Here is a 27,364-nt window from a genome sequence, read left to right on the forward strand (position 1 = left end):
TCTGGATTTCTTGGTCTCGCTGCTTCTTCAGCTCCTCCTTCAGTTCTCGCTCTCGCGTCCGAAGCCACGCCTCCTGCGCTCACGACGCCGGTGTGTGAATATAAACACGCACATGTATGTACAAACACGCACATGTATGTACAAACACGCACATGTATGTACAAACACGCACATGCATGTCCTACAGTGATGGGCAGCAGGTGCAGTACCTGTTCTCTCCTGCAGGAGTCCTCCCAGCCCTGTCTCTCCGCCTGCAGTCGCTCCTGCAGAGTCGTCATCTCCATCTGACACAAAGGTACAGGTTCAGCTGGAGGAGTACTGTACTGGAGTGCAGTAGTAGTATTTGCTGTAGTAGTATTTGCAGTAGTATTTACCTGGTGTCTCCGCTCCTGCTCCTCTCGGGTTTTCTCCAGTTCTTGTCTCAGAGCTCGTCCGGCCACAGAACTGTTCTCCTCCAGCTGAGCCCGGAGCTCCTCCAGCTCCACACGCTGCCTACAAGACAAGTACTTTATACCATGGTCTGGGTGAATCCTGGACTCTGATTGGCCGGTGCATTATTTTGGTATAACCGCACACGTAGTCCGGTAGTTAAATCACTGGGATGTCACTCCGCTGTGGCGTCGCCATAGCAACAAAACAAAAAAACGACAAAAAACGACAAAAAAACGAAAAAAAATGAAAAAAAATGAAAGAAAATGAAAAAAAAATGAAAAAAAAATCAAATAAAATGGAAAAAACGACAAAAAACGACAAAAAAACGACAAAAAAACGACAAAAAAAAAAAAAAAAATTTAAAAAAAAAATTTTGTGTGAAAAAACTACAACTAAACAACAAAAAACGAAAAAAAAAAAATAATTAAATAAAATAAAATGAAAAAATAACGACAAAAAACGACAAAAAAACGAAAAAAAAAAAGGAACAAAAAAACGTCAAAAAAAAGACAAAAAAACATAAAAGGTAAATAAGTGGTGCCCACGAGTGGCGCATATGGGTGTTTACTTCCAGGGAAAAGTGTTTCCGGGTTAGTCCTGTTGTGTTGTGATTCTGTGCTGATGTTGTGTCGTTGAGCCTGACTGAGATCCTCGTAATAGCTGCGGAGAATGACTCGCTCTGAGACCAGCCTTCAGTGACCGGCTAATAACCCACACAAAATAGTCCCGTAGTCTGGCAGATTTAGTGACTTTAGTCAATGAAAAACACATTTATTATAAATGTTAGGTTTGTGGGACCCTGGTATAAGCGGATTAAACAACGAGGAGCCGCGTTAGACGTTAGAATGCAGGAGGAACAACACTGTGTCGGCCGTTAGAACCGTCTAACGCGGCTCCCAGGTGTTTAGTCCTTACTTAGACTACTTCCTCCAGCTCTACATGCTGCCTACAAGACAACCAGTACTTTATACAAAACTACTTCATGAATCCCTCTGAACTTGTGTCCTGATGTTGGGGACAGAGGGGGGGGTTGGGTCGCTGGGACAGAGGGGGGGTTTGGATCATTGGGACAGAGGGGGGGGTTGGGTCGCTGGGACAGAGGGGGGGTTTGGATCATTGGGACAGAGGGGGGGGTTGGGTCGTTGGGACAGAGTTGGGGGGGGTTGGATCGCTGGGACAGAGGGGGGGGTTGGGTCGCTGATTCTTACCTCGTGGCGAGCTCAGCCAGTCGGTCTTTCTCCAGCGCCACCTCCTGGTACAGACGCCTCCTCTGCTGCTGCAGAACCAGCTCCTCCTCCTGCAGCTGCTTCTCATATCTGTGAACATCACATCTGTTATAGCTCCTCCCTCTGACACGCCTCCTCTCTTTCTGACACGCCTCCTCTCTCTGACACGCCTCCTCTCCCTCTGACACGCCTCCTCTCTTTCTGACACGCCTCCTCTCCCTCTGACACGCCTCCTCCCTCTCTGACACGCCTCCTCCTCCCTCTGACACGCCTCCTCTCTCTCTCTCTGCAGTCTCTCTCTCAGCTCCAAAAATGTGACGAAAAAATGACAAAAATGTGACAAAAATGTGACAAAAAAATGACAAAAAAATGACAAAAATGTGATGAAAAAATGACGAAAAAATGACAAAAAAAATGACAAAAAAATGAAAAAAATGTGACGAAAAAATGAAAAACAAATGACAAAAATGTGACGAAAAAATGACAAAAAAATGACAAAAATGTGACGAAAAAATGACAAAAATGTGACAAAAAAATGACAAAAAAATGACAAAAAAATGACAAAAAAATGACAAAAAAATGACAAAAAAATGACAAAAATGTGACAAAAAATGACAAAAAAATGACAAAAAAATGACAAAAATGTGACAAAAAATGACAAAAAAATGACAAAAATGTGACAAAAAATGACAAAAAAATGATAAAAATTTGACAAAAAAATGATACAAATTTGACAAAAAATTGATGAAAAAATGACAAAAATGTGCAGTCTCTCTCTCTCTCTCAGCTCTTGTATATGTACCTGTGTTTGGAGCTCTCTCTCTCCCTCTGGACCTCCTCGTCTCTCTCTCTCTGCAGTCTCTCTCTCAGCTCCTGTATATGTACCTGTGTTTGGAGCTCTCTCTCTCCCTCTGGACCTCCTCGTCTCTCTCTCTGCAGTCTCTCTCTCTGCTCCTGTATATGTACCTGTGTTTGGAGCTTTCTCTCTCCCTCTGGACCTCCTCGTCTCTCTCTCTCTGCAGTCTCTCTCTCTGCTCCTGTATATGTACCTGTGTTTGGAGCTCTCTCTCTCCCTCTGGACCTCCTCGTCTCTCTCTCTCTCTGCAGTCTCTCTCTCAGCTCCTGTATATGTACCTGTGTTTGGAGCTCTCTCTCTCCCTCTGGACCTCCTCCTCCTCTCTCTCTGCAGTCTCTCTCTCAGCTCTTGTATATTCACCTGTGTTTGGAGCTCTCTCTCTCCCTCTGGACCTCCTCGTCTCTCTCTCTCTGCAGTCTCTCTCTCAGCTCCTGTATATGTACCTGTGTTTGGAGCTCTCTCTCTCCCTCTGACACTCCTCCTCTCTCTCTCTGCAGTCTCTCTCTCAGCTCCTGTATATGTACCTGTGTTTGGAGCTCTCTCTCTCCCTCTGGACCTCCTCCTCTCTCTCTCTGCAGTCTCTCTCTCAGCTCCTGTATATGTACCTGTGTTTGGAGCTCTCTCTCTCCCTCTGGACCTCCTCGTCTCTCTCTCTCTGCAGTCTCTCTCTCAGCTCCTGTTTATGTACCTGTGTTTGGAGCTCTCTCTCTCCCTCTGGACCTCCTCGTCTCTCTCTCTCTGCAGTCTCTCTCTCAGCTCCTGTTTATGTACCTGTGTTTGGAGCTCTCTCTCTCCCTCTGGACCTCCTCCTCTCTCTCTCTCAGCTCCTGTATATGTACCTGTGTTTGGAGCTCTCTCTCTCCCTCTGGACCTCCTCGTCTCTCTCTCTCTGCAGTCTCTCTCTCAGCTCTTGTATATTCACCTGTGTTTGGAGCTCTCTCTCTCCCTCTGGACCTCCTCGTCTCTCTCTCTCTGCAGTCTCTCTCTCAGCTCTTGTATATTCACCTGTGTTTGGAGCTCTCTCTCTCCCTCTGGACCTCCTCGTCTCTCTCTCTCTGCAGTCTCTCTCTCAGCTCCTGTATATGTACCTGTGTTTGGAGCTCTCTCTCTCCCTCTGGACCTCCTCGTCTCTCTCTCTCTGCAGTCTCTCTCTCAGCTCCTGTATATGTACCTGTGTTTGGAGCTCTCTCTCTCCCTCTGGACCTCCTCGTCTCTCTCTCTGCAGTCTCTCTCTCTCAGCTCAAAAAATGTGACAAAAAAATAACAAAAATGTGACGAAAAAATGACGAAAAAATGACAAAAAAATGACGAAAAATTAACGAAAAATTGATGAAAAAATGACAAAAATATGATACAAAAATGTGACAAAAATGTGACAAAAAAATGACGAAAAAATAACGAAAAATTGATGAAAAAATGACAAAAATGTGGAAAAAAATGTGAAAAAAACGACGAAAAATTGACGAAAAAATGACAAAAATATGATACAAAAATGTGACAAAAAATGACAAAAATGTGACAAAAAATGACAAAAATGTGACAAAAAAATGACAAAAATGTGACAAAAATGTGACAAAAAATGACAAAAATGTGACGAAAAAATGACGAAAAAATGACAAAAAAATGACGAAAAATTAACAAAAATTGATGAAAAAATGACAAAAATGTGAAAAAAATGTGACGAAAAAATGACGAAAAAATGACAAAAAAATGACGAAAAAATAACGAAAAATTGATGAAAAAATGACAAAAATGTGGAAAAAAATGTGACAAAAAAATGACGAAAAAATAACAAAAAATTGATGAAAAAATTACAAAAATGTGGAAAAAAATGTGAAAAAAACGACGAAAAATTGACGAAAAAATGTCAAAAATGTGACAAAAAAAATGACAAAAATGTGACAAAAAAATGACAAAAATGTGACAAAAAAAATGTCAAAAATGTGACAAAAAAATGACAAAAATGTGACGAAAAAATGACAAAAAAATGACGAAAAATTAACAAAAATTGATGAAAAAATGACAAAAATGTGAAAAAAATGACGAAAAATTGACGAAAAAATGTCAAAAATGTGACAAAAATGTGACAAAAAAATGACGAAAAAATAACAAAAAATTGATGAAAAAATGACAAAAAATTTACGAAAAATTTACGAAAAATTGATGAAAAAAATGACAAAAATATGACAAAAATGTGACAAAAAATGACAAAAATGTGACAAAAAAATGACAAAAATGTGACAAAAATGTGACAAAAAATGACAAAAATGTGACAAAAAAATGACAAAAAAATGACGAAAAAATTACGAAAAAATTACGAAAAAATTACGAAAAAATGTCTCTCAGCTCCTGTATATTCACCTGTGTTTGGAGCTCTCTCTCTCCCTCTGGACCTCCTCGTCTCTCTCTCTCTGCAGTCTCTCTCTCAGCTCCTGTATATTCACCTGTGTTTGGAGCTCTCTCTCTCCCTCTGGACCTCCTCGTCTCTCTCTCTCCTCCTCTCTCTCTCAGCTCCTGTATATGTACCTGTGTTTGGAGCTCTCTCTCTCCCTCTGGACCTCCTCGTCTCTCTCTCTGCAGTCTCTCTCTCAGCTCCTGTATATGTACCTGTGTTTGGAGCTCTCTCTCTCCCTCTGGACCTCCTCGTCTCTCTCTCTCTGCCGTCTCTCTCTCAGCTCCTGTATATTCACCTGTGTTTGGAGCTCTCTCTCTCCCTCTGGACCTCCTCGTCTCTCTCTCTCTGCAGTCTCTCTCTCTCAGCTCCTGTATATTCACCTGTGTTTGGAGCTCTCTCTCTCCCTCTGGACCTCCTCGTCTCTCTCTCTCTGCAGTCTCTCTCTCAGCTCTTGTATATGTACCTGTGTTTGGAGCTCTCTCTCTCCCTCTGGACCTCCTCGTCTCTCTCTCTCTGCAGTCTCTCTCTCAGCTCCTGTATATGTACCTGTGTTTGGAGCTCTCTCTCTCCCTCTGGACCTCCTCGTCTCTCTCTCTGCAGTCTCTCTCTCTGCTCCTGTATATGTACCTGTGTTTGGAGCTTTCTCTCTCCCTCTGGACCTCCTCGTCTCTCTCTCTCTGCAGTCTCTCTCTCTGCTCCTGTATATGTACCTGTGTTTGGAGCTCTCTCTCTCCCTCTGGACCTCCTCGTCTCTCTCTCTCTCTGCAGTCTCTCTCTCAGCTCCTGTATATGTACCTGTGTTTGGAGCTCTCTCTCTCCCTCTGGACCTCCTCCTCCTCTCTCTCTGCAGTCTCTCTCTCAGCTCTTGTATATTCACCTGTGTTTGGAGCTCTCTCTCTCCCTCTGGACCTCCTCGTCTCTCTCTCTCTGCAGTCTCTCTCTCAGCTCCTGTATATGTACCTGTGTTTGGAGCTCTCTCTCTCCCTCTGACACTCCTCCTCTCTCTCTCTGCAGTCTCTCTCTCAGCTCCTGTATATGTACCTGTGTTTGGAGCTCTCTCTCTCCCTCTGGACCTCCTCCTCTCTCTCTCTGCAGTCTCTCTCTCAGCTCCTGTATATGTACCTGTGTTTGGAGCTCTCTCTCTCCCTCTGGACCTCCTCGTCTCTCTCTCTCTGCAGTCTCTCTCTCAGCTCCTGTTTATGTACCTGTGTTTGGAGCTCTCTCTCTCCCTCTGGACCTCCTCGTCTCTCTCTCTCTGCAGTCTCTCTCTCAGCTCCTGTTTATGTACCTGTGTTTGGAGCTCTCTCTCTCCCTCTGGACCTCCTCCTCTCTCTCTCTCAGCTCCTGTATATGTACCTGTGTTTGGAGCTCTCTCTCTCCCTCTGGACCTCCTCGTCTCTCTCTCTCTGCAGTCTCTCTCTCAGCTCTTGTATATTCACCTGTGTTTGGAGCTCTCTCTCTCCCTCTGGACCTCCTCGTCTCTCTCTCTCTGCAGTCTCTCTCTCAGCTCTTGTATATTCACCTGTGTTTGGAGCTCTCTCTCTCCCTCTGGACCTCCTCGTCTCTCTCTCTCTGCAGTCTCTCTCTCAGCTCCTGTATATGTACCTGTGTTTGGAGCTCTCTCTCTCCCTCTGGACCTCCTCGTCTCTCTCTCTCTGCAGTCTCTCTCTCAGCTCCTGTATATGTACCTGTGTTTGGAGCTCTCTCTCTCCCTCTGGACCTCCTCGTCTCTCTCTCTGCAGTCTCTCTCTCTCAGCTCAAAAAATGTGACAAAAAAATAACAAAAATGTGACGAAAAAATGACGAAAAAATGACAAAAAAATGACGAAAAATTAACGAAAAATTGATGAAAAAATGACAAAAATATGATACAAAAATGTGACAAAAATGTGACAAAAAAATGACGAAAAAATAACGAAAAATTGATGAAAAAATGACAAAAATGTGGAAAAAAATGTGAAAAAAACGACGAAAAATTGACGAAAAAATGACAAAAATATGATACAAAAATGTGACAAAAAATGACAAAAATGTGACAAAAAAATGACAAAAATGTGACAAAAAATGACAAAAATGTGACAAAAAAATGACAAAAATGTGACAAAAATGTGACAAAAAATGACAAAAATGTGACGAAAAAATGACGAAAAAATGACAAAAAAATGACGAAAAATTAACAAAAATTGATGAAAAAATGACAAAAATGTGAAAAAAATGTGACGAAAAAATGACGAAAAAATGACAAAAAAATGACGAAAAAATAACGAAAAATTGATGAAAAAATGACAAAAATGTGGAAAAAAATGTGACAAAAAAATGACGAAAAAATAACAAAAAATTGATGAAAAAATTACAAAAATGTGGAAAAAAATGTGAAAAAAACGACGAAAAATTGACGAAAAAATGTCAAAAATGTGACAAAAAAAATGACAAAAATGTGACAAAAAAATGACAAAAATGTGACAAAAAAAATGTCAAAAATGTGACAAAAAAATGACAAAAATGTGACGAAAAAATGACAAAAAAATGACGAAAAATTAACAAAAATTGATGAAAAAATGACAAAAATGTGAAAAAAATGACGAAAAATTGACGAAAAAATGTCAAAAATGTGACAAAAATGTGACAAAAAAATGACGAAAAAATAACAAAAAATTGATGAAAAAATGACAAAAAATTTACGAAAAATTTACGAAAAATTGATGAAAAAAATGACAAAAATATGACAAAAATGTGACAAAAAATGACAAAAATGTGACAAAAAAATGACAAAAATGTGACAAAAATGTGACAAAAAATGACAAAAATGTGACAAAAAAATGACAAAAAAATGACGAAAAAATTACGAAAAAATTACGAAAAAATTACGAAAAAATGTCTCTCAGCTCCTGTATATTCACCTGTGTTTGGAGCTCTCTCTCTCCCTCTGGACCTCCTCGTCTCTCTCTCTCTGCAGTCTCTCTCTCAGCTCCTGTATATTCACCTGTGTTTGGAGCTCTCTCTCTCCCTCTGGACCTCCTCGTCTCTCTCTCTCCTCCTCTCTCTCTCAGCTCCTGTATATGTACCTGTGTTTGGAGCTCTCTCTCTCCCTCTGGACCTCCTCGTCTCTCTCTCTGCAGTCTCTCTCTCAGCTCCTGTATATGTACCTGTGTTTGGAGCTCTCTCTCTCCCTCTGGACCTCCTCGTCTCTCTCTCTCTGCCGTCTCTCTCTCAGCTCCTGTATATTCACCTGTGTTTGGAGCTCTCTCTCTCCCTCTGGACCTCCTCGTCTCTCTCTCTCTGCAGTCTCTCTCTCTCAGCTCCTGTATATTCACCTGTGTTTGGAGCTCTCTCTCTCCCTCTGGACCTCCTCCTCTCTCTCTCTCTGCAGTCTCTCTCTCAGCTCTTCTGTTTGCTGGATGAAACGCTGGGCCGCTCTCTCGTCCGCCTGCAGCAGCTCCGCTTGGTGCAGGGAGCGCAGTTTGTTCAGCTCCTGCTTGTGTTTGCAGATCATCCTCTGGATCTCCGGCTCCAGACCTGCACCCACACGTCACACCCCGTCCTAAAACATGTCCAATGGGGTCTCATGCTTTACCAGAGAGCCGTGTCTGACCTTTGACCGTGATCTCCTTGATCTTCCGGGTCTTCTCGTCGATCCACTTCTCGCGCCGGGTCTTCTCGGTGGCGGCCATCAGCTCCTTCAGCTTCTTGATCTCCTGGACACACAGTCAGGGTCAGGTGTGGGCCCGGAGGGAGGGCATCAGGGTGAATGAGGGAGTTATGACACATGCAGAGTCAGGGGCGGAGAGGTACAGGGGGAGGGATGAGAGGAAGGAGAACAGCAGCAGCAAAAGGGAGAGTTACCTCACAGAGAGGAGCCAGAATCTGCCACACCTACAGCACAGGCAAGGGGAGGGGGGAGGAGAGAGGGGGGAGGAGAGAGGGAGGAGAGAGAGGGGGGAGGAGGAAGAGGAGACAAAGGAGACGAGGAGGAAGAGAAAGGTGTTAGGACACAGTTCCTCAGAGTCTGTGTGATGTCATTGTTTGCTCTGGTTCACTGACGGCCTCAGTTTAGTTCCTGACCCTGGACAGTCTGGACAGAGGGAATGTGAGTGACGTCACAGCATCTCTGTAGTATTAAAGGGGGGGTATTATTCCAGCTTTCCATCATGTTATTCTGTCACTCCCTCATTCACGTATTTCTGAGTAATCTGTAAAAACTCTGACGGCGGCCATTTTGAGTAATCTGTAAAAACTCTGATGGCGGCCATTTTAGGGATAGGTTTGCCTGAGTCCTCCTAGGAACGCCCCCACCTCCTGGAGACGCCTCCGAGCTTTGGTCACCAGCCGAGTAACCAACCACTGCTCCTCAGCAGAACCCCCTCCCCACTGATGCCACAGACAGCGTGTGGAGGGGGCGTGCCTAAAGGCTCAGAGGTTCTTAAAGAGACAGAGGCCTATTTCAAGACATTCACTACAGCCATTTTGAGAGAGACATTTTATACAAGGCAGTTATTCTAATTTACTGCATTTACAGACCAACAGAAGGTTTGTCATCATTGTAGTGAGATATAGACTGGTGCTATGGGACTGAAGAAAGCAGAACACCCCCTCTTTAAAGCAGAACACCCCCTCTTTAAAGCAGAACACCCCCTCTTTAAAGGTATCTGTAGAGGGTGCTCTCTCTGTAGTATCTCTGTAGTATTAAGAGTATAGTACTATAAGAGTATCTGTAGCGGGTGCTCTCTGGGCCTCACCATGTCGTGCTGCTCCTGCATCTGCTGGATCTTCTTGGTGTATTTATGGTCGACCAGTTTGAGCTCAGAGACCACGCCCTCACAGCGCTCACTCAGCGCCTTCTTATCGTTGATCAGCTGCAAGGTTTAACACACATCACTGATCAGCTGTAAGGTTTAACACATCACTGATCAGCTGTAAGGTTTAACACACATAACTCATCAGCTGCAAGGTTTAACACACATCACTGATCAGCTGCAAGGTTTAACACACATCACTGATCATCTGTAAGGTTCAACACACAGATTTTTCCTTCCATTTCATTTCTTTCTTTCACATTTGTATCATTTACTTGAGGTGAAAAAAACAAAAAAAGTCTTTTAACAACAAAAGGGCAGAGAAACACTTCTACTTTTTTCCCAAATTTTTTCCCATTTTTATTTTTATTTTTCATATTTTGATGACCAGCAATAAAAAATAAATAAATAAATAAAATAAAATAAAAGATTTTATATTTTTATTTTTATTTGGTTCCTGCTTCGAATACTAACATTTTTTCGATACCAGTACAGTAGTACCTAAACCTTCTTTTCCATATCAGACTGGTAATGTTTAACGGTACCCAGCCCTAGTAATATTCGTAGTAGTATTGCTAGTATTGGTAGTATTGCTAGTAGTGCTAGTCTTACCTGGTCGATGAAGGACAGGTGCCTCTGGATCGTCGCCTCATATTGCTCTTTCTGAAGTTGGAAGTTCCTGTTCAGCTCGTTCTCTGTTTCTTTGACGTGACGCGCCGTCAGCTCCCTCTGCTGGGCCTGAGCGGAACAACACCACAGTTACACTGGAGCAGCATGGTCATGGTCTATCATACTGATGTTACAGATGTGTTAGGTCTATCATACAGATGTTACAGATGTGTTAGGCCTATCATACAGATGTTACAGATGTGTGAGGTCTATCATACTGATGTTACAGATGTGTTAGGCCTATCATACAGATGTTACAGATGTGTGAGGTCTATCATACTGATGTTACAGATGTGTTAGGCCTATCATACAGATGTTACAGATGTGTGAGGTCTATCATACTGATGTTACAGATGTGTTAGGCCTATCATACAGATGTTACAGATGTGTTAGGCCTATCATACAGATGTTACAGATGTGTGAGGTCTATCATACAGATGTTTCAGATGTGTTAGGTCTATCATACAGATGTTACAGATGTGTTAGGCCTATCATACTGATGTTACAGATGTGTTAGGTCTGTCATACAGATGTTACAGATGTTACAGATGTGTTAGGTCTATCATACAGATGTTACAGATGTGTTAGGCCTGTCATACAGATGTTACAGATGTTACAGATGTGTTAGGTCTATCATACAGATGTTACAGATGTGTTAGGTCTATCATACAGATGTTACAGATGTGTTAGGTCTATCATACAGATGTTACAGATGTGTTAGGTCTATCATACAGATGTTACAGATGTGTTACGTCTATCATACAGATGTTACAGATGTGTTAGGCCTGTCATACAGATGTTACAGATGTTACAGATGTGTTAGGTCTATCATACAGATGTTACAGATGTGTGAGGCCTATCATACAGATGGTACAGATGTGTTAGGTCTATCATACAGATGTTACAGATGTGTTAGGTCTATCATACTGATGTTACAGATGTGTTACGTCTATCATACAGATGTTACAGATGTGTGAGGTCTATCATACAGATGTTACAGATGTGTTAGGTCTATCATACAGATGTTACAGATGTGTTACGTCTATCATACAGATGTTACAGATGTGTGAGGCCTATCATACAGATGTTACAGATGTGTTAGGTCTATCATACAGATGTTACAGATGTGTTAGGTCTATCATACAGATGTTACAGATGTGTCAGGTCTATCATACAGATGTTACAGATGTGTTAGGCCTATCATACAGATGTTACAGATGTGTTAGGTCTATCATACTGATGTTACAGATGTGTTACGTCTATCATACAGATGTTACAGATGTGTGAGGCCTATCATACAGATGTTACAGATGTGTTAGGTCATACTGATGTTACAGATGTGTTAGGTCTATCATACTGATGTTACAGATGTGTTAGGTCTGTCATACAGATGTTACAGATGTGTTAGGCCTATCATACTGATGTTACAGATGTGTTAGGTCTATCATACAGATGTTACAGATGTGTTACGTCTATCATACAGATGTTACAGATGTGTTAGGTCTATCATACTGATGTTACAGATGTGTTAGGTCTGTCATACAGATGTTACAGATGTGTTAGGCCTGTCATACAGATGTTACAGATGTTACAGATGTGTTAGGTCTATCATACAGATGTTACAGATGTGTTAGGTCTATCATACAGATGTTACAGATGTGTTACGTCTATCATACAGATGTTACAGATGTGTTACGTCTATCATACAGATGTTACAGATGTGTTAGGTCTATCATACAGATGTTACAGATGTGTTAGGTCTATCATACAGATGTTACAGATGTGTTAGGTCTATCATACAGATGTTACAGATGTGTTAGGTCTATCATACAGATGTTACAGATGTGTTAGGTCTATCATACAGATGTTACAGATGTGTTAGGTCTATCATACAGATGTTACAGATGTGTTAGGTCTATCATACAGATGTTACAGATGTGTTAGGTCTATCATACAGATGTTACAGATGTGTTAGGTCTATCATACAGATGTTACAGATGTGTTAGGCCTATCATACTGATGTTACAGATGTGTTAGGTCTATCATACAGATGTTACAGATGTGTTACGTCTATCATACAGATGTTACAGATGTGTGAGGTCTATCATACAGATGTTACAGATGTGTTAGGTCTATCATACAGATGTTACAGATGTGTTAGGCCTATCATACAGATGTTACAGATGTGTCAGGTCTATCATACAGATGTTACAGATGTGTCAGGTCTATCATAAAGACAGATGTTACAGATGTGTTAGGTCTATCATACAGATGTTACAGATGTGTTAGGTCTATCATACTGATGTTACAGATGTGTTAGGCCTATCATACAGATGTTACAGATGTGTCAGGTCTATCATACAGATGTTACAGATGTGTCAGGTCTATCATAAAGACAGATGTTACAGATGTGTTAGGTCTATCATACAGATGTTACAGATGTGTTAGGCCTATCATACTGATGTTACAGATGTGTTACGTCTATCATACAGATGTTACAGATGTGTTAGGCCTATCATACTGATGTTACAGATGTGTTAGGTCTATCATACAGATGTTACAGATGTGTTAGGTCTATCATACTGATGTTACAGATGTGTTAGGTCTATCATACAGATGTTACAGATGTGTTAGGTCTATCATACAGATGTTACAGATGTGTTACGTCTATCATACTGATGTTACAGATGTGTGAGGCCTATCATACAGATGTTACAGATGTGTTAGGTCTATCATACTGATGTTACAGATGTGTTACGTCTATCATACAGATGTTACAGATGTGTGAGGTCTATCATACTGATGTTACAGATGTGTTACGTCTATCATACAGATGTTACAGATGTGTGAGGTCTATCATACAGATGTTACAGATGTGTGAGGCCTATCATACAGATGTTACAGATGTGCTAGGTCTATCATACTGATGTTACAGATGTGTTACGTCTATCATACAGATGTTACAGATGTGTGAGGTCTATCATACAGATGTTACAGATGTGTTAGGTCTATCATACTGATGTTACAGATGTTACAGATGTGTTACGTCTATCATACAGATGTTACAGATGTGTTAGGCCTATCATACAGATGTTACAGATGTGTGAGGTCTATCATACAGATGTTACAGATGTGTTAGGTCTATCATACTGATGTTACAGATGTGTTAGGCCTATCATACTGATGTTACAGATGTGTTAGGTGTATCATACAGATGTTACAGATGTGTTAGGTCTATCATACAGATGTTACAGATGTGTTAGGCCTATCATACTGATGTTACAGATGTGTTAGGTCTATCATACAGATGTTACAGATGTGTTAGGTGTATCATACAGATGTTACAGATGTGTTAGGTCTATCATACAGATGTTACAGATGTGTCAGGTCTATCATACAGATGTTACAGATGTGTTAGGTCTATCATACAGATGTTACAGATGTGTTACGTCTATCATACAGATGTTACAGATGTGTGAGGTCTATCATACAGATGTTACAGATGTGTTAGGTCTATCATACTGATGTTACAGATGTTACAGATGTGTTACGTCTATCATACAGATGTTACAGATGTGTTAGGCCTATCATACAGATGTTACAGATGTGTTACGTCTATCATACAGATGTTACAGATGTGTTAGGCCTATCATACAGATGTTACAGATGTGTTAGGCCTATCATACAGATGTTACAGATGTGTTAGGTCTATCATACAGATGTTACAGATGTGTTAGGCCTATCATACAGATGTTACAGATGTGTTAGGTCTATCATACTGATGTTACAGATGTGTTAGGTCTATCATACAGATGTTACAGATGTGTTAGGTCTGTCATACAGATGTTACAGATGTGTTAGGCCTATCATACAGATGTTACAGATGTGTTAGGCCTATCATACAGATGTTACAGATGTGTTAGGCCTATCATACAGATGTTACAGATGTGTGAGGTCTATCATACAGATGTTACAGATGTGTTAGGTCTATCATACTGATGTTACAGATGTGTTACGTCTATCATACAGATGTTACAGATGTGTTAGGTCTATCATACAGATGTTACAGATGTGTTAGGCCTATCATACTGATGTTACAGATGTGTTAGGTCTATCATACAGATGTTACAGATGTGTTACGTCTATCATAAAGACAGATGTTACAGATGTGTTAGGCCTATCATACTGATGTTACAGATGTGTTAGGCCTATCATACTGATGTTACAGATGTGTTAGGTCTATCATACAGATGTTACAGATGTGTTAGGCCTATCATACAGATGTTACAGATGTGTTAGGTCTATCATACTGATGTTACAGATGTGTTAGGCCTATCATACTGATGTTACAGATGTGTTAGGTCTATCATACAGATGTTACAGATGTGTTAGGTGTATCATACAGATGTTACAGATGTGTTAGGTCTATCATACAGATGTTACAGATGTGTGAGGTCTATCATACAGATGTTACAGATGTGTGAGGTCTGTCATACAGATGTTACAGATGTGTTAGGTCTATCATACAGATGTTATAGATGTGTTAGGTCTATCATACAGATGTTATAGATGTGTTAGGTCTATCATACTGATGTTACAGATGTGTTAGGTCTATCATACAGATGTTACAGATGTGTTAGGTCTATCATACTGATGTTACAGATGTGTTAGGTCTATCATACTGATGTTACAGATGTGTTACGTCTATCATACAGATGTTACAGATGTGTTACGTCTATCATACAGATGTTACAGATGTGTTAGGTCTATCACACAGATGTTACAGATGTGTTAGGTCTATCATACTGATGTTACAGATGTGTTAGGTCTGTCATACAGATGTTACAGATGTTACAGATGTGTTAGGTCTATCACACAGATGTTACAGATGTGTTAGGTCTATCATACAGATGTTACAGATGTGTTAGGTCTATCACACAGATGTTACAGATGTGTTAGGTCTATCATACTGATGTTACAGATGTGTTAGGTCTATCATACAGATGTTACAGATGTGTTACCAGCGCGGCCTGCAGCAGCTGGACCGTGCGCCTCTTCTCCTCCAGCTCCAGCCTGATCCTCGTCATGTTCCCGCTGACCTCGGCCGCTGTGGCCGAGAGAGGCTCCGCCCCCGTCAGCTCGTGCTCTGACGGCGGCGCCGGCGAGGGGGCGGAGCGCGGCCTCTCCTGCTCGCTCTTCTCCATCTCGTCCAGGAAGCTCATGATGCTCTGCAGCTTGGCCTCTGACAGCAGAGCGCCCCCTTCAGGCCGAGGGACGCTCTGCAGCACGTGGCGCTGGAGGTTATGGGCCGTGAGGGACGTGGAGGCCTGAGAATCACAGGCTTCGTTAGCGACACTAAAGACCTCTGAGCTCAGACCTTTACCATCACTGATTATGATGGACGACTCCTGCATGACTGAGAGCTCTCTGAACATCTACACAGAAGAACTCAGCGAGGCAGGAGCAATAGTACCTGCAGAGAGTCCTTGTGGGGGCGGGGCTGCAGTCGGCTCGGCTCCTCCTCTAAAAGCCTCAGCGAGTCCAGCAGGTCATTCAGAGTCGTCTTAGACTGAAACCTCTGCTCCTCCACCAGCGCCCCCTGTGGTCACATAAGGACAGTACATGAACACCAGCGCCCCCTGTGGTCACATAAGGACAGTACATGAACACCAGCGCCCCCTGTGATTGGCTGAGGAGTTACCTGAGGACAGGTGGACTCTCTGTGATTGGCTGAGGAGTTACCTGAGGACAGTGGGCTCTCTGTGATTGGCTGAGGAGTTACCTGAGGACAGTGGGCTCTCTGTGATTGGCTGAGGAGTTACCTGAGGACAGGTGGACTCTGTGATTGGCTGAGGAGCTACCTGAGGACAGGTGGGCTCTCTGTGATTGGCTGAGGAGTTACCTGAGGACAGTGGGCTCTCTGTGATTGGCTGAGGAGTTACCTGAGGACAGGTGGGCTCTCTGTGACTGGGAGGAGGAGTTACCTGAGGACAGGTGGACTCTCTGTGACTGGGAGGAGTTACCTGAAGAGGGGGCGGGGCTGGGGACACGGCTCTGAAGGTCAGGTCAGTGAAGTCGATGTTCAGCTGAGCGTCTGTAACAGATCAGGGTTAAACATTTGTAAAACATGTGAATGTGACACTAAAGCTCCGCCTCTGACCAGTGTTGGAGAGTTTGTTGTTGCCGGGCGACAGAGGGGCGGGGCTCCTGCTTGCTGCAGCGGGAGACTTCATTCTGCTCACAGACGCCACCCGGAGCTCAGGCTCAGCACTGCAGCCCTGGACACAGGACACAGAGGGTCAGGAGCTGCAGGATCAGACTGTAACACCTCTACAAACATCACTCGCTTTTCTCTCCCTCAGAAAAACACTGGACCTGCAGGTTTGTGAAGGACAACATCTGCACCTGAGGACAGGTGGACTCTCTGTGACTGGGAGGAGTTACCTGAGGACAGGTGGGCTCTCTGTGACTGGGAGGAGTTACCTGAGGACAGGTGGGCTCTCTGTGACTGGGAGGAGTTACCTGAGGACAGGTGGGCTCTCTGTGACTGGGAGGAGTTACCTGAGGACAGGTGGGCTCTCTGTGACTGGGAGGAGTTACCTGAGGACAGGTGGGCTCTCTGTGACTGGGAGGAGTTACCTGAGGACAGGTGGGCTCTCTGTGACTGGGAGGAGGAGTTACCTGAGGACAGGTGGGCTCTCTGTGACTGGGAGGAGTTACCTGAGGACAGGTGGACTCTCTGTGACTGGGAGGAGGAGTTACCTGAGGACAGGTGGGCTCTCTGTGACTGGGAGGAGGAGTTACCTGAGGACAGGTGGGCTCTCTGTGACTGGGAGGAGGAGTTACCTGAGGACAGGTGGACTTCTCTGTGACTGGGAGGAGGAGTTACCTGAGGACAGGTGGGCTCTCTGTGACTGGGAGGAGGAGTTACCTGAGGACAGGTGGGCTCTCTGTGACTGGGAGGAGTTACCTGAGGACAGGTGGACTCTCTGTGACTGGGAGGAGTTACCTGAGGACAGGTGGGCTCTCTGTGACTGGGAGGAGTTACCTGAGGACAGGTGGACTCTCTGTGACTGGGAGGAGTTACCTGAGGACAGGTGGACTCTGTGACTGGGAGGAGTTACCTGAGGACAGGTGGACTCTGTGACTGGGAGGAGTTACCTGAGGACAGGTGGACTCTCTGTGACTGGGAGGAGTTACCTGAGGACAGGTGGACTCTCTGTGACTGGGAGGAGTTACCTGAGGACAGGTGGACTCTCTGTGACTGGGAGGAGGAGTTACCTGAGGACAGGTGGACTCTCTGTGACTGGGAGGAGTTACCTGAGGACAGGTGGGCTCTCTGTGACTGGGAGGAGGAGTTACCTGAGGACAGGTGGACTCTCTGTGACTGGGAGGAGTTACCTGAGGACAGGTGGACTCTCTGTGACTGGGAGGAGTTACCTGAGGACAGGTGGACTCTCTGTGACTGGGAGGAGGAGTTACCTGAGGACAGGTGGGCTCTCTGTGACTGGGAGGAGGAGTTACCTGAGGACAGGTGGACTCTCTGTGACTGGGAGGAGGAGTTACCTGAGGACAGGTGGACTCTCTGTGACTGGGAGGAGGAGTTACCTGAGGACAGGTGGACTCTCTGTGACTGGGAGGAGTTACCTGAGGACAGGTGGACTCTCTGTGACTGGGAGGAGTTACCTGAGGACAGGTGGGCTCTCTGTGACTGGGAGGAGTTACCTGAGGACAGGTGGGCTCTCTGTGACTGGGAGGAGGAGTTACCTGAGGACAGGTGGGCTCTCTGTGACTGGGAGGAGGAGTTACCTGAGGACAGGTGGACTCTCTGTGACTGGGAGGAGGAGTTACCTGAGGACAGGTGGGCTCTCTGTGACTGGGAGGAGGAGTTACCTGAGGACAGGTGGACTCTCTGTGACTGGGAGGAGGAGTTACCTGAGGACAGGTGGACTCTCTGTGACTGGGAGGAGGAGTTACCTGAGGACAGGTGGACTCTCTGTGACTGGGAGGAGTTACCTGAGGACAGGTGGACTCTCTGTGACTGGGAGGAGTTACCTGAGGACAGGTGGACTCTGTGTGACTGGGAGGAGGAGTTACCTGAGGACAGGTGGACTCTCTGTGACTGGGAGGAGGAGTTACCTGAGGACAGGTGGGCTCTCTGTGACTGGGCGGAGCTGGAGACACGGGTCTGAAGGTCAGGTCGGAGAAGTCGATGTTCAGCTGAGCGTCTGTGGACAGAATGTTAGTGATTTAACCCAGGGACGGGACTCTCAGGACAGTTCTAGGACCTACCTCCTGAGGGGAGGTTACTCTTGTCATGCGGAGACTCAGCCCTCGCCCCGGCCTGGACCCCGGCCTGGACCCCGGCCTGGACCCCGGCCTGGACCCCGGCCTGGACCCCGGCCTGGACCCCCATGTGGCCCCCGGAGCCGCTCTTGGACCCTCTCTTTCCCCTCACGGCGGCTCTGGAGGCGTCTGCTTCTTCTGCGTTAAACTGCGGCTCTAAAGAACGCTGCGCTCTCCTCTGCTGCAGCTCCTGCACACACCAGCAGGGGGCGTCACACACCAGCAGGGGGCGTCACACATTTTTATATTTGTATATTTGTATTTGTATTTTTGTGTCAAAAAGGTACAAAAAAACAATAATAATGAAACTCATGGATGGTGTCGTGTCTCAGAGACCTGGGATGATCAGTTTTCAGGTTAAGGGAGAAACTACTGAAAAAGGATGTTCCACTTTATTAAGCAGATCATCATTTTCAAGCAATAAGGGAAAGAAAAAGGATCTCTCTGCTGATGAAAAGCGTGAAATAGTTTAATGTCTTGGTCTCGGTATGAAAACCTTTGATATTTCATGAAAGATGAAGCGTAATCATCGAACTGAGAAGAGATTTGTGGATGATTCAGACACACTCGGGTTTGTGCCGATAAAGGCACAATGAGGACGGTTTCTGCCAGACAAACACATCAGATTAAGAGAACAGCTGCTACAAAGTTCCTGTATTTAAGGCCAGTGAGTGAATGTGAGTCCGGACCTGAACGGCCTGCAGGCGGGCGAGGCGAGCCTTCTCCTCTCGGATCCTCCGTCTGTCCTCGTCTTTGTGCTGCTCCGAGCGCCGCTGCTCTGACGCTCGCCGCTGCTCTGACGCTCGCCGCTGCTCTGACGCTCGCCGCTGCTCTGACGCTCGCCGCTCCCACTCCTTCACAGTAAAAGCACAGAGTTAAGGCCAGACGCTGCAGTGAGACACGGAAACCAGATCAATGTAGAGACGTCTGTGTGAAAGGATGGTTCAAAGCTCAGTAACTCTGGAATCAGATCTGTGTTCATTCCCCCCGTCTTTAGCCGCTGCTGTCGCCCACAAAGGAAATGACCATATTTGGGTCACAGCCTTTCCTGCTACACGTGGATACCAAACATGTCAGTGTGTGTGAATGAAAAAGCGTGGGAAAGAGAACAAACCAGGTAAAGAGAGAGTAACTAAGAAAACTGGCCTTGCGTTTGGAGCTGAGCAGTCGCTGCAGCTCGCCCTGTGCCTCCTGCTCCAGGTTCTGCTGCTGCTGTTGCTCCTCCTCCTGGCTCTGTTGGCTCCGCCTCCTCTGGCGTTGGCGTCTGAACCAGCGCTGGATGGTGAGCGCGGCATCGTTCACCTGCTCGATGAACCTGGAGCGACCACAGCAGATGTTACTTCCTGACACGAGTCCATCGTAGATAAAACATGTTATAAACACCTCTCAGCCTCCTCCTCAGTGACCTCTCTCCTCCTGTGGGGGGCGCTGCTGAGCTCCTCCTCAGCGACATCTCTCCTCCTGTGGGGGGCGCTGCTGAGCTCCTCCTCAGTGACCTCTTGCCTCCTGTGGGGGGCGCTGCTGAGCTCCTCCTCAGTGACCTCTCTCCTCCTGTGGGGGGCGCTGCTGAGCTCCTCCTCAGTGACCTCTCTCCTCCTGTGGGGGGCGCTGCTGAGCTCCTCCTCAGTGACCTCTCTCCTCCTGTGGGGGGCGCTGCTGAGCTCCTCCTCAGTGACCTCTCTCCTCCTGTGGGGGGCGCTGCTGCGCTGCAGGGGGCTGGAGCCGCAGGAGGTGAAGTTCTTCTGTGATTTGGTGAGGGAGGCGGCGTCTGTGCTGACCTCATCGTGGGCCTTCAGGAGGTTACTGTGGACACATGATGACCTGTAGTGTTTATACAGTGACCTGTAGTGTTTATACAGTGACCTGTAGTGTTTATATAGTGACCTGTAGTGTTTATACAGTGACCTGTAGTGTTTATATAGTGACCTGTAGTGTTTATACAGTGACCTGTAGTGTTTATACAGTGACCTGTAGTGTTTATACAGTGACCTGAAGTGTTTATAAAGTGACCTGAAGTGTTTATACAGTGACCTGTAGTGTTTATACAGTGACCTGTAGTGTTTATATAGTGACCTGTAGTGTTTATACAGTGACCTGAAGTGTTCATACAGTGACCTGTAGTGTTCATACAGTGACCTGAAGTGTTTATAAAGTGACCTGAAGTGTTTATACAGTGACCTGAAGTGTTTATAAAGTGACCTGAAGTGTTTATACAGTGACCTGAAGTGTTTATAAAGTGACCTGAAGTGTTTATACAGTGACCTGAAGTGTTTATACAGTGACCTGTAGTGTTCATACAGTGACCTGTAGTGTTCAAACAGTGACCTGTAGTGTTCAAACAGTGACCTGTAGTGTTCATACAGTGACCTGTAGTGTTCAAACAGTGACCTGTAGTGTTCATACAGTGACCTGTAGTGTTCATACAGTGACCTGTAGTGTTCATACAGTGACCTGTAGTGTTCATACAGTGACCTGAAGTGTTTATACAGTGACCTGAAGTGTTTATACAGTGACCTGAAGTGTTTATACAGTGACCTGTAGTGTTCATACAGTGACCTGAAGTGTTTATACAGTGACCTGAAGTGTTTATACAGTGACCTGTATTGTTCATACAGTGACCTGTAGTGTTCATACAGTGACCTGAAGTGTTCATACAGTGACCTGTAGTGTTCATACAGTGACCTGAAGTGTTTATACAGTGACCTGAAGTGTTTATACAGTGACCTGAAGTGTTTATACAGTGACCTGTAGTGTTCATACAGTGACCTGAAGTGTTCATACAGTGACCTGTAGTGTTCATACAGTGACCTGAAGTGTTTATACAGTGACCTGAAGTGTTTATACAGTGACCTGAAGTGTTTATACAGTGACCTGAAGTGTTCATACAGTGACCTGTAGTGTTTATACAGTGACCTGAAGTGTTCATACAGTGACCTGAAGTGTTTATAAAGTGACCTGTAGTGTTTATACAGTGACCTGTAGTGTTTATACAGTGACCTGTAGTGTTTATAAAGTGACCTGTAGTGTTTATACAGTGACCTGTAGTGTTTATACAGTGACCTGTAGTGTTTATACAGTGACCTGAAGTGTTCATACAGTGACCTGAAGTGTTTATAAAGTGACCTGTAGTGTTTATACAGTGACCTGTAGTGTTTATACAGTGACCTGTAGTGTTTATAAAGTGACCTGTAGTGTTTATACAGTGACCTGTAGTGTTTATACAGTGACCTGTAGTGTTTATACAGTGACCTGAAGTGTTCATACAGTGACCTGAAGTGTTTATAAAGTGACCTGTAGTGTTTATACAGTGACCTGTAGTGTTTATACAGTGACCTGTAGTGTTTATACAGTGACCTGTAGTGTTCATACAGTGACCTGTAGTGTTCATACAATGACCTGTAGTGTTTATACAGTGAACTGTAGTGTTCATACAGTGACCTGTAGTGTTCATACAGTGACCTGTAGTGTTCATACAGTGACCTGTAGTGTTTATACAGTGACCTGTAGTGTTTATACAGTGACCATGTAGTGTTAAATTATGAAGGAGGCTATTGACATCGTGGGTCCCTGCCTTGTCTCCTTTATAAACAGTTGTCTCAGTTTGGGCACTGTTCCCACTGCTCTCAAACATGCCATTGTCAGACCGCTGCTCAAGAAGCCCAACCTTGATCCCTCCACACTGTCCAACTTCCGCCCAATATCTCATCTCCCGTTCCTGTCTAAGCTGATGGAGAAGCTTGTTGTCTCCCAGCTTCAGTCTCACCTCCAACTGCACGCAATAGCTGATAAGTTCCAGTCCGGCTTCAGGTCTAGGCATAGCACCGAATCAGCGTTACTGAGGGTCCATAATGACATCCTGGGAGCCCTGGACAGTAAAAGCTCTGTGGTTTTGGTGCTACTGGACCTGACCGCTGCATTTGACACCGTGGATCATAACATCCTCATCTCCCGACTTCAACACACTGTCGGTCTGCAGGGCATGGCTCTCAGATGGTTTTCATCATATCTCACAAACAGAACTTTTTCCGTAATGCTCAATGACTGTTCCTCCTCAGCTGCTCCTCTGTCATCCGGTGTGCCCCAAGGATCCATTCTTGGCCCTATTCTGTTTTCACTGTACATGCTGCCACTTGGTCAACTCATCTCTAAACACAACGTCCACTTTCATTTCTATGCAGACGACCTCCAGATCTACCTCCCTGTGACTCTGAGCAACAGTGCTGCATTGGACCCTCTCTACAACTGCCTTCACACCATCAAACAATGGCTCTCCCAGAATTTCCTTCACCTGAATGAAGGAAAGACTGAGTACATCCTATCCTATCCGACCTGAAGTGTTTATACAGTGACCTGTAGTGTTTATACAGTGACCTGTAGTGTTTATACAGTGACCTGTAGTGTTCATACAGTGACCTGTAGTGTTCATACAGTGACCTGTAGTGTTTATACAGTGACCTGTAGTGTTTATACAGTGACCTGTAGTGTTCATACAGTGACCTGTAGTGTTCATACAGTGACCTGTAGTGTTTATACAATGACCTGTAGTGTTTATACAGTGACCTGTAGTGTTCATACAGTGACCTGTAGTGTTCAAACAGTGACCTGTAGTGTTCATACAGTGACCTGTAGTGTTCATACAGTGACCTGTAGTGTTCATACAGTGACCTGTAGTGTTCAAACAGTGACCTGTAGTGTTCATACAGTGACCTGTAGTGTTTATACAGTGACCTGTAGTGTTCATACAGTGACCTGTAGTGTTCATACAGTGACCTGTAGTGTTCCTACAGTGACCTGTAGTGTTCAAACAGTGACCTGTAGTGTTCATACAGTGACCTGTAGTGTTCATACAGTGACCTGTAGTGTTCAAACAGTGACCTGTAGTGTTCATACAGTGACCTGTAGTGTTTATACAGTGACCTGTAGTGTTTATACAGTGACCTGTAGTGTTTATACAGTGACCTGTAGTGTTTATACAGTGACCTGTAGTGTTTATACAGTGACCTGTAGTGTTCATACAGTGACCTGTAGTGTTTATACAGTGACCTGTAGTGTTTATACAGTGACCTGTAGTGTTTATACAGTGACCTGTAGTGTTCAAACAGTGACCTGTAGTGTTCATACAGTGACCTGTAGTGTTCATACAGTGACCTGTAGTGTTCAAACAGTGACCTGTAGTGTTCATACAGTGACCTGTAGTGTTCATACAGTGACCTGTAGTGTTTATACAGTGACCTGTAGTGTTTATACAGTGACCTGTAGTGTTTATACAGTGACCTGTAGTGTTTATACAGTGACCTGTAGTGTTCATACAGTGACCTGTAGTGTTTATACAGTGACCTGTAGTGTTTATACAGTGACCTGAAGTGTAGTTTATACAGTGACCTGTAGTGTTTATACAGTGACCTGTAGTGTTTATACAGTGACCTGTAGTGTTTATACAGTGACCTGAAGTGTTTATACAGTGACCTGTAGTGTTTATACAGTGACCTGAAGTGTTTATACAGTGACCTGAAGTGTTTATACAGTGACCTGTAGTGTTCATACAGTGACCTGAAGTGTTTATACAGTGACCTGTAGTGTTCATACAGTGACCTGTAGTGTAGTTCATACAGTGACCTGTAGTGTTTATACAGTGACCTGTAGTGTTCATACAGTGACCTGTAGTGTTTATACAGTGACCTGTAGTGTTTATACAGTGACCTGTAGTGTTTATACAGTGACCTGTAGTGTTTATACAGTGACCTGTAGTGTTCATACAGTGACCTGTAGTGTTTATACAGTGACCTGTAGTGTTCATACAGTGACCTGAAGTGTTCATACAATGACCTGTAGTGTTTATACAGTGACCTGTAGTGTTTATACAGTGACCTGAAGTGTTCATACAGTGACCTGAAGTGTTCATACAATGACCTGTAGTGTTTATACAGTGACCTGTAGTGTTTATACAGTGACCTGAAGTGTTCATACAGTGACCTGTAGTGTTCATACAGTGACCTGAAGTGTTTATACAGTGACCTGTAGTGTTTATACAGTGACCTGTAGTGTTTATACAGTGACCTGTAGTGTTCATACAGTGACCTGTAGTGTTCAAACAGTGACCTGTAGTGTTCATACAGTGACCTGTACTGTAGTTCATACGTACTTGAAGGCCGGCCTGGTGTTGGAGCTCTTGGGCGTCTGGGGTTTGTCTGAGTTGTGGTTATTTTGTAAAATGGTGGTGACAGAGTTTCCCACGGCGCCTTTGTTGCTCCTGAAACACATGTTTAACCTTTAGATAAAAGTACTGTTTCCCCTGATCAGACGAACATCCCATAATGTCTGCAGGCAGAATGGACATATGTACATGTTGTTGGTGGTGAAGGACATATGTACCTGTTGTTGATGGTGAAGGACATATGTACCTGTTGTTGGCGGTGAAGGACATATGTACCTGTTGTTGGTGAAGGACATATGTACCTGTTGTTGTTGGTGAAGGACATATGTACCTGTTGTTGTTGTTGGTGAAGGACATATGTACCTGTTGTTGGTGAAGGACATATGTACCTGTTGTTGGTGAAGGACATATGTACCTGTTGTTGTTGTTGGTGAAGGACATGTGTACCTGTTGTTGGAGGTGAAGGACATATGTACCTGTTGTTGGTGAAGGACATATGTACCTGTTGTTGGTGAAGGACATGTGTACCTGTTGTTGGTTGGTGAAGGACATATGTACCTGTTGTTGGCGGTGAAGGACATATGTACCTGTTGTTGGTGAAGGACATATGTACCTGTTGTTGTTGGTGAAGGACATATGTACCTGTTGTTGGTGGTGAAGGACATATGTACCTGTTGTTGGTGGTGAAGGACATATGTACCTGTTGTTGGTGAAGGACATATGTACCTGTTGTTGTTGGTGAAGGACATATGTACCTGTTGTTGTTGGTGAAGGACATATGTACCTGTTGTTGGTGAAGGACATATGTACCTGTTGTTGTTGGTGAAGGACATATGTACCTGTTGTTGGTGGTGAAGGACATATGTACCTGTTGTTGGTGGTGAAGGACATATGTACCTGTTGTTGGTGAAGGACATATGTACCTGTTGTTGTTGGTGAAGGACATATGTACCTGTTGTTGGTGAAGGACATATGTACCTGTTGTTGGTGAAGGACATATGTACCTGTTGGAGGTGAAGGACATATGTACCTGTTGTTGTTGGTGAAGGACATATGTACCTGTTGTTGTTGGTGAAGGACATATGTACCTGTTGTTGTTGGTGAAGGACATATGTACCTGTTGTTGTTGGTGAAGGACATATGTACCTGTTGTTGTTGGTGAAGGACATATGTACCTGTTGTTGTTGGTGAAGGACATATGTACCTGTTGTTGGTGAAGGACATATGTACCTGTTGTTGGTGAAGGACATATGTACCTGTTGTTGGCGGTGAAGGACATATGTACCTGTTGTTGTTGGTGAAGGACATATGTACCTGTTGTTGTTGGTGTAGGACATATGTACCTGTTGTTGTTGGTGTAGGACATATGTACCTGTTGTTGGTGAAGGACATATGTACCTGTTGTTGGCGGTGAAGGACATATGTACCTGTTGTTGTTGGTGAAGGACATATGTACCTGTTGTTGTTGGTGTAGGACATATGTACCTGTTGTTGGTGAAGGACATATGTACCTGTTGTTGGCGGTGAAGGACATATGTACCTGTTGTTGTTGGTGAAGGACATATGTACCTGTTGTTGTTGGTGTAGGACATATGTACCTGTTGTTGGTGAAGGATATATGTACCTGTTGTTGTTGGTGTAGGACATATGTACCTGTTGTTGGTGAAGGATATATGTACCTGTTGTTGTTGGTGGTGAAGGACATATGTACCTGTTGTTGGCGGTGAAGGACATGTGTTGTTGTTGGTGAAGGACATATGTACCTGTTGTTGGCGGTGAAGGACATATGTACCTGTTGTTGGTGAAGGACATGTGTAACTGTTGTTGGTGAAGGACATGTGTACCTGTTGTTGGTGGTGAAGGACATATGTACCTGTTGTTGTTGGTGAAGGACATATGTACCTGTTGTTGGAGGTGAAGGACATATGTACCTGTTGTTGTTGGTGAAGGACATATGTACCTGTTGTTGTTGTTGGTGAAGGACATATGTACCTGTTGTTGGTGAAGGACATATGTACCTGTTGTTGGTGAAGGACATGTGTACCTGTTGTTGGTGAAGGACATATGTACCTGTTGTTGTTGGTGAAGGACATATGTACCTGTTGTTGGCGGTGAAGGACATGTGTACCTGTTGTTGTTGGTGAAGGACATATGTACCTGTTGTTGTTGGTGAAGGACATATGTACCTGTTGTTGTTGGTGAAGGACATGTGTACCTGTTGTTGTTGGTGAAGGACATATGTACCTGTTGTTGGTGGTGAAGGACATATGTACCTGTTGTTGTTGGTGAAGGACATGTGTACCTGTTGTTGGTGAAGGACATATGTACCTGTTGTTGTTGGTGAAGGACATATGTACCTGTTGTTGTTGGTGAAGGACATATGTACCTGTTGTTGTTGGTGAAGGACATATGTACCTGTTGTTGGTGGTGAAGGACATATGTACCTGTTGTTGGTGAAGGACATATGTACCTGTTGTTGGTGGTGAAGGACAT

At 44.3% G+C, this 27,364-nt stretch overlaps 1 protein-coding gene across 1 annotated transcript in view; it reads right to left on the minus strand.

Annotated features, from left to right (window-relative positions):
- cep131 (centrosomal protein 131) overlaps positions 1–27,364 on the minus strand; it is a 56,151-nt gene that overhangs the window by 23,571 nt on the left and 5,216 nt on the right. Inside the window, exons 6-27 of the mRNA XM_079577487.1 lie at positions 24,860–24,967; positions 20,101–20,520; positions 19,860–20,032; positions 19,407–19,513; positions 18,664–18,907; positions 17,533–18,599; positions 17,261–17,458; positions 16,816–17,217; positions 16,532–16,649; positions 16,395–16,465; positions 15,845–15,970; positions 15,393–15,698; positions 10,315–10,440; positions 9,646–9,762; positions 8,753–8,782; positions 8,502–8,604; positions 8,224–8,425; positions 2,461–2,517; positions 1,641–1,748; positions 375–492; positions 210–284; positions 1–73 (exon numbers count right to left, since the gene is read on the minus strand). The exon at positions 1–73 is cut by the window's left edge and continues 70 nt beyond it. Of these exons, the coding sequence (XP_079433613.1) occupies positions 1–73; positions 210–284; positions 375–492; positions 1,641–1,748; positions 2,461–2,517; positions 8,224–8,425; positions 8,502–8,604; positions 8,753–8,782; positions 9,646–9,762; positions 10,315–10,440; positions 15,393–15,698; positions 15,845–15,970; positions 16,395–16,465; positions 16,532–16,649; positions 16,816–17,217; positions 17,261–17,458; positions 17,533–18,599; positions 18,664–18,907; positions 19,407–19,513; positions 19,860–20,032; positions 20,101–20,520; positions 24,860–24,967 (4,349 nt within the window). The remainder of the gene's footprint in view (positions 74–209; positions 285–374; positions 493–1,640; positions 1,749–2,460; positions 2,518–8,223; positions 8,426–8,501; positions 8,605–8,752; positions 8,783–9,645; positions 9,763–10,314; positions 10,441–15,392; positions 15,699–15,844; positions 15,971–16,394; positions 16,466–16,531; positions 16,650–16,815; positions 17,218–17,260; positions 17,459–17,532; positions 18,600–18,663; positions 18,908–19,406; positions 19,514–19,859; positions 20,033–20,100; positions 20,521–24,859; positions 24,968–27,364) is intronic.

Source organism: Gobius niger, assembly GCF_951799975.1.
Source record: "Gobius niger genome assembly, chromosome: 19".
NCBI lineage: Eukaryota > Metazoa > Chordata > Actinopteri > Gobiiformes > Gobiidae > Gobius > Gobius niger.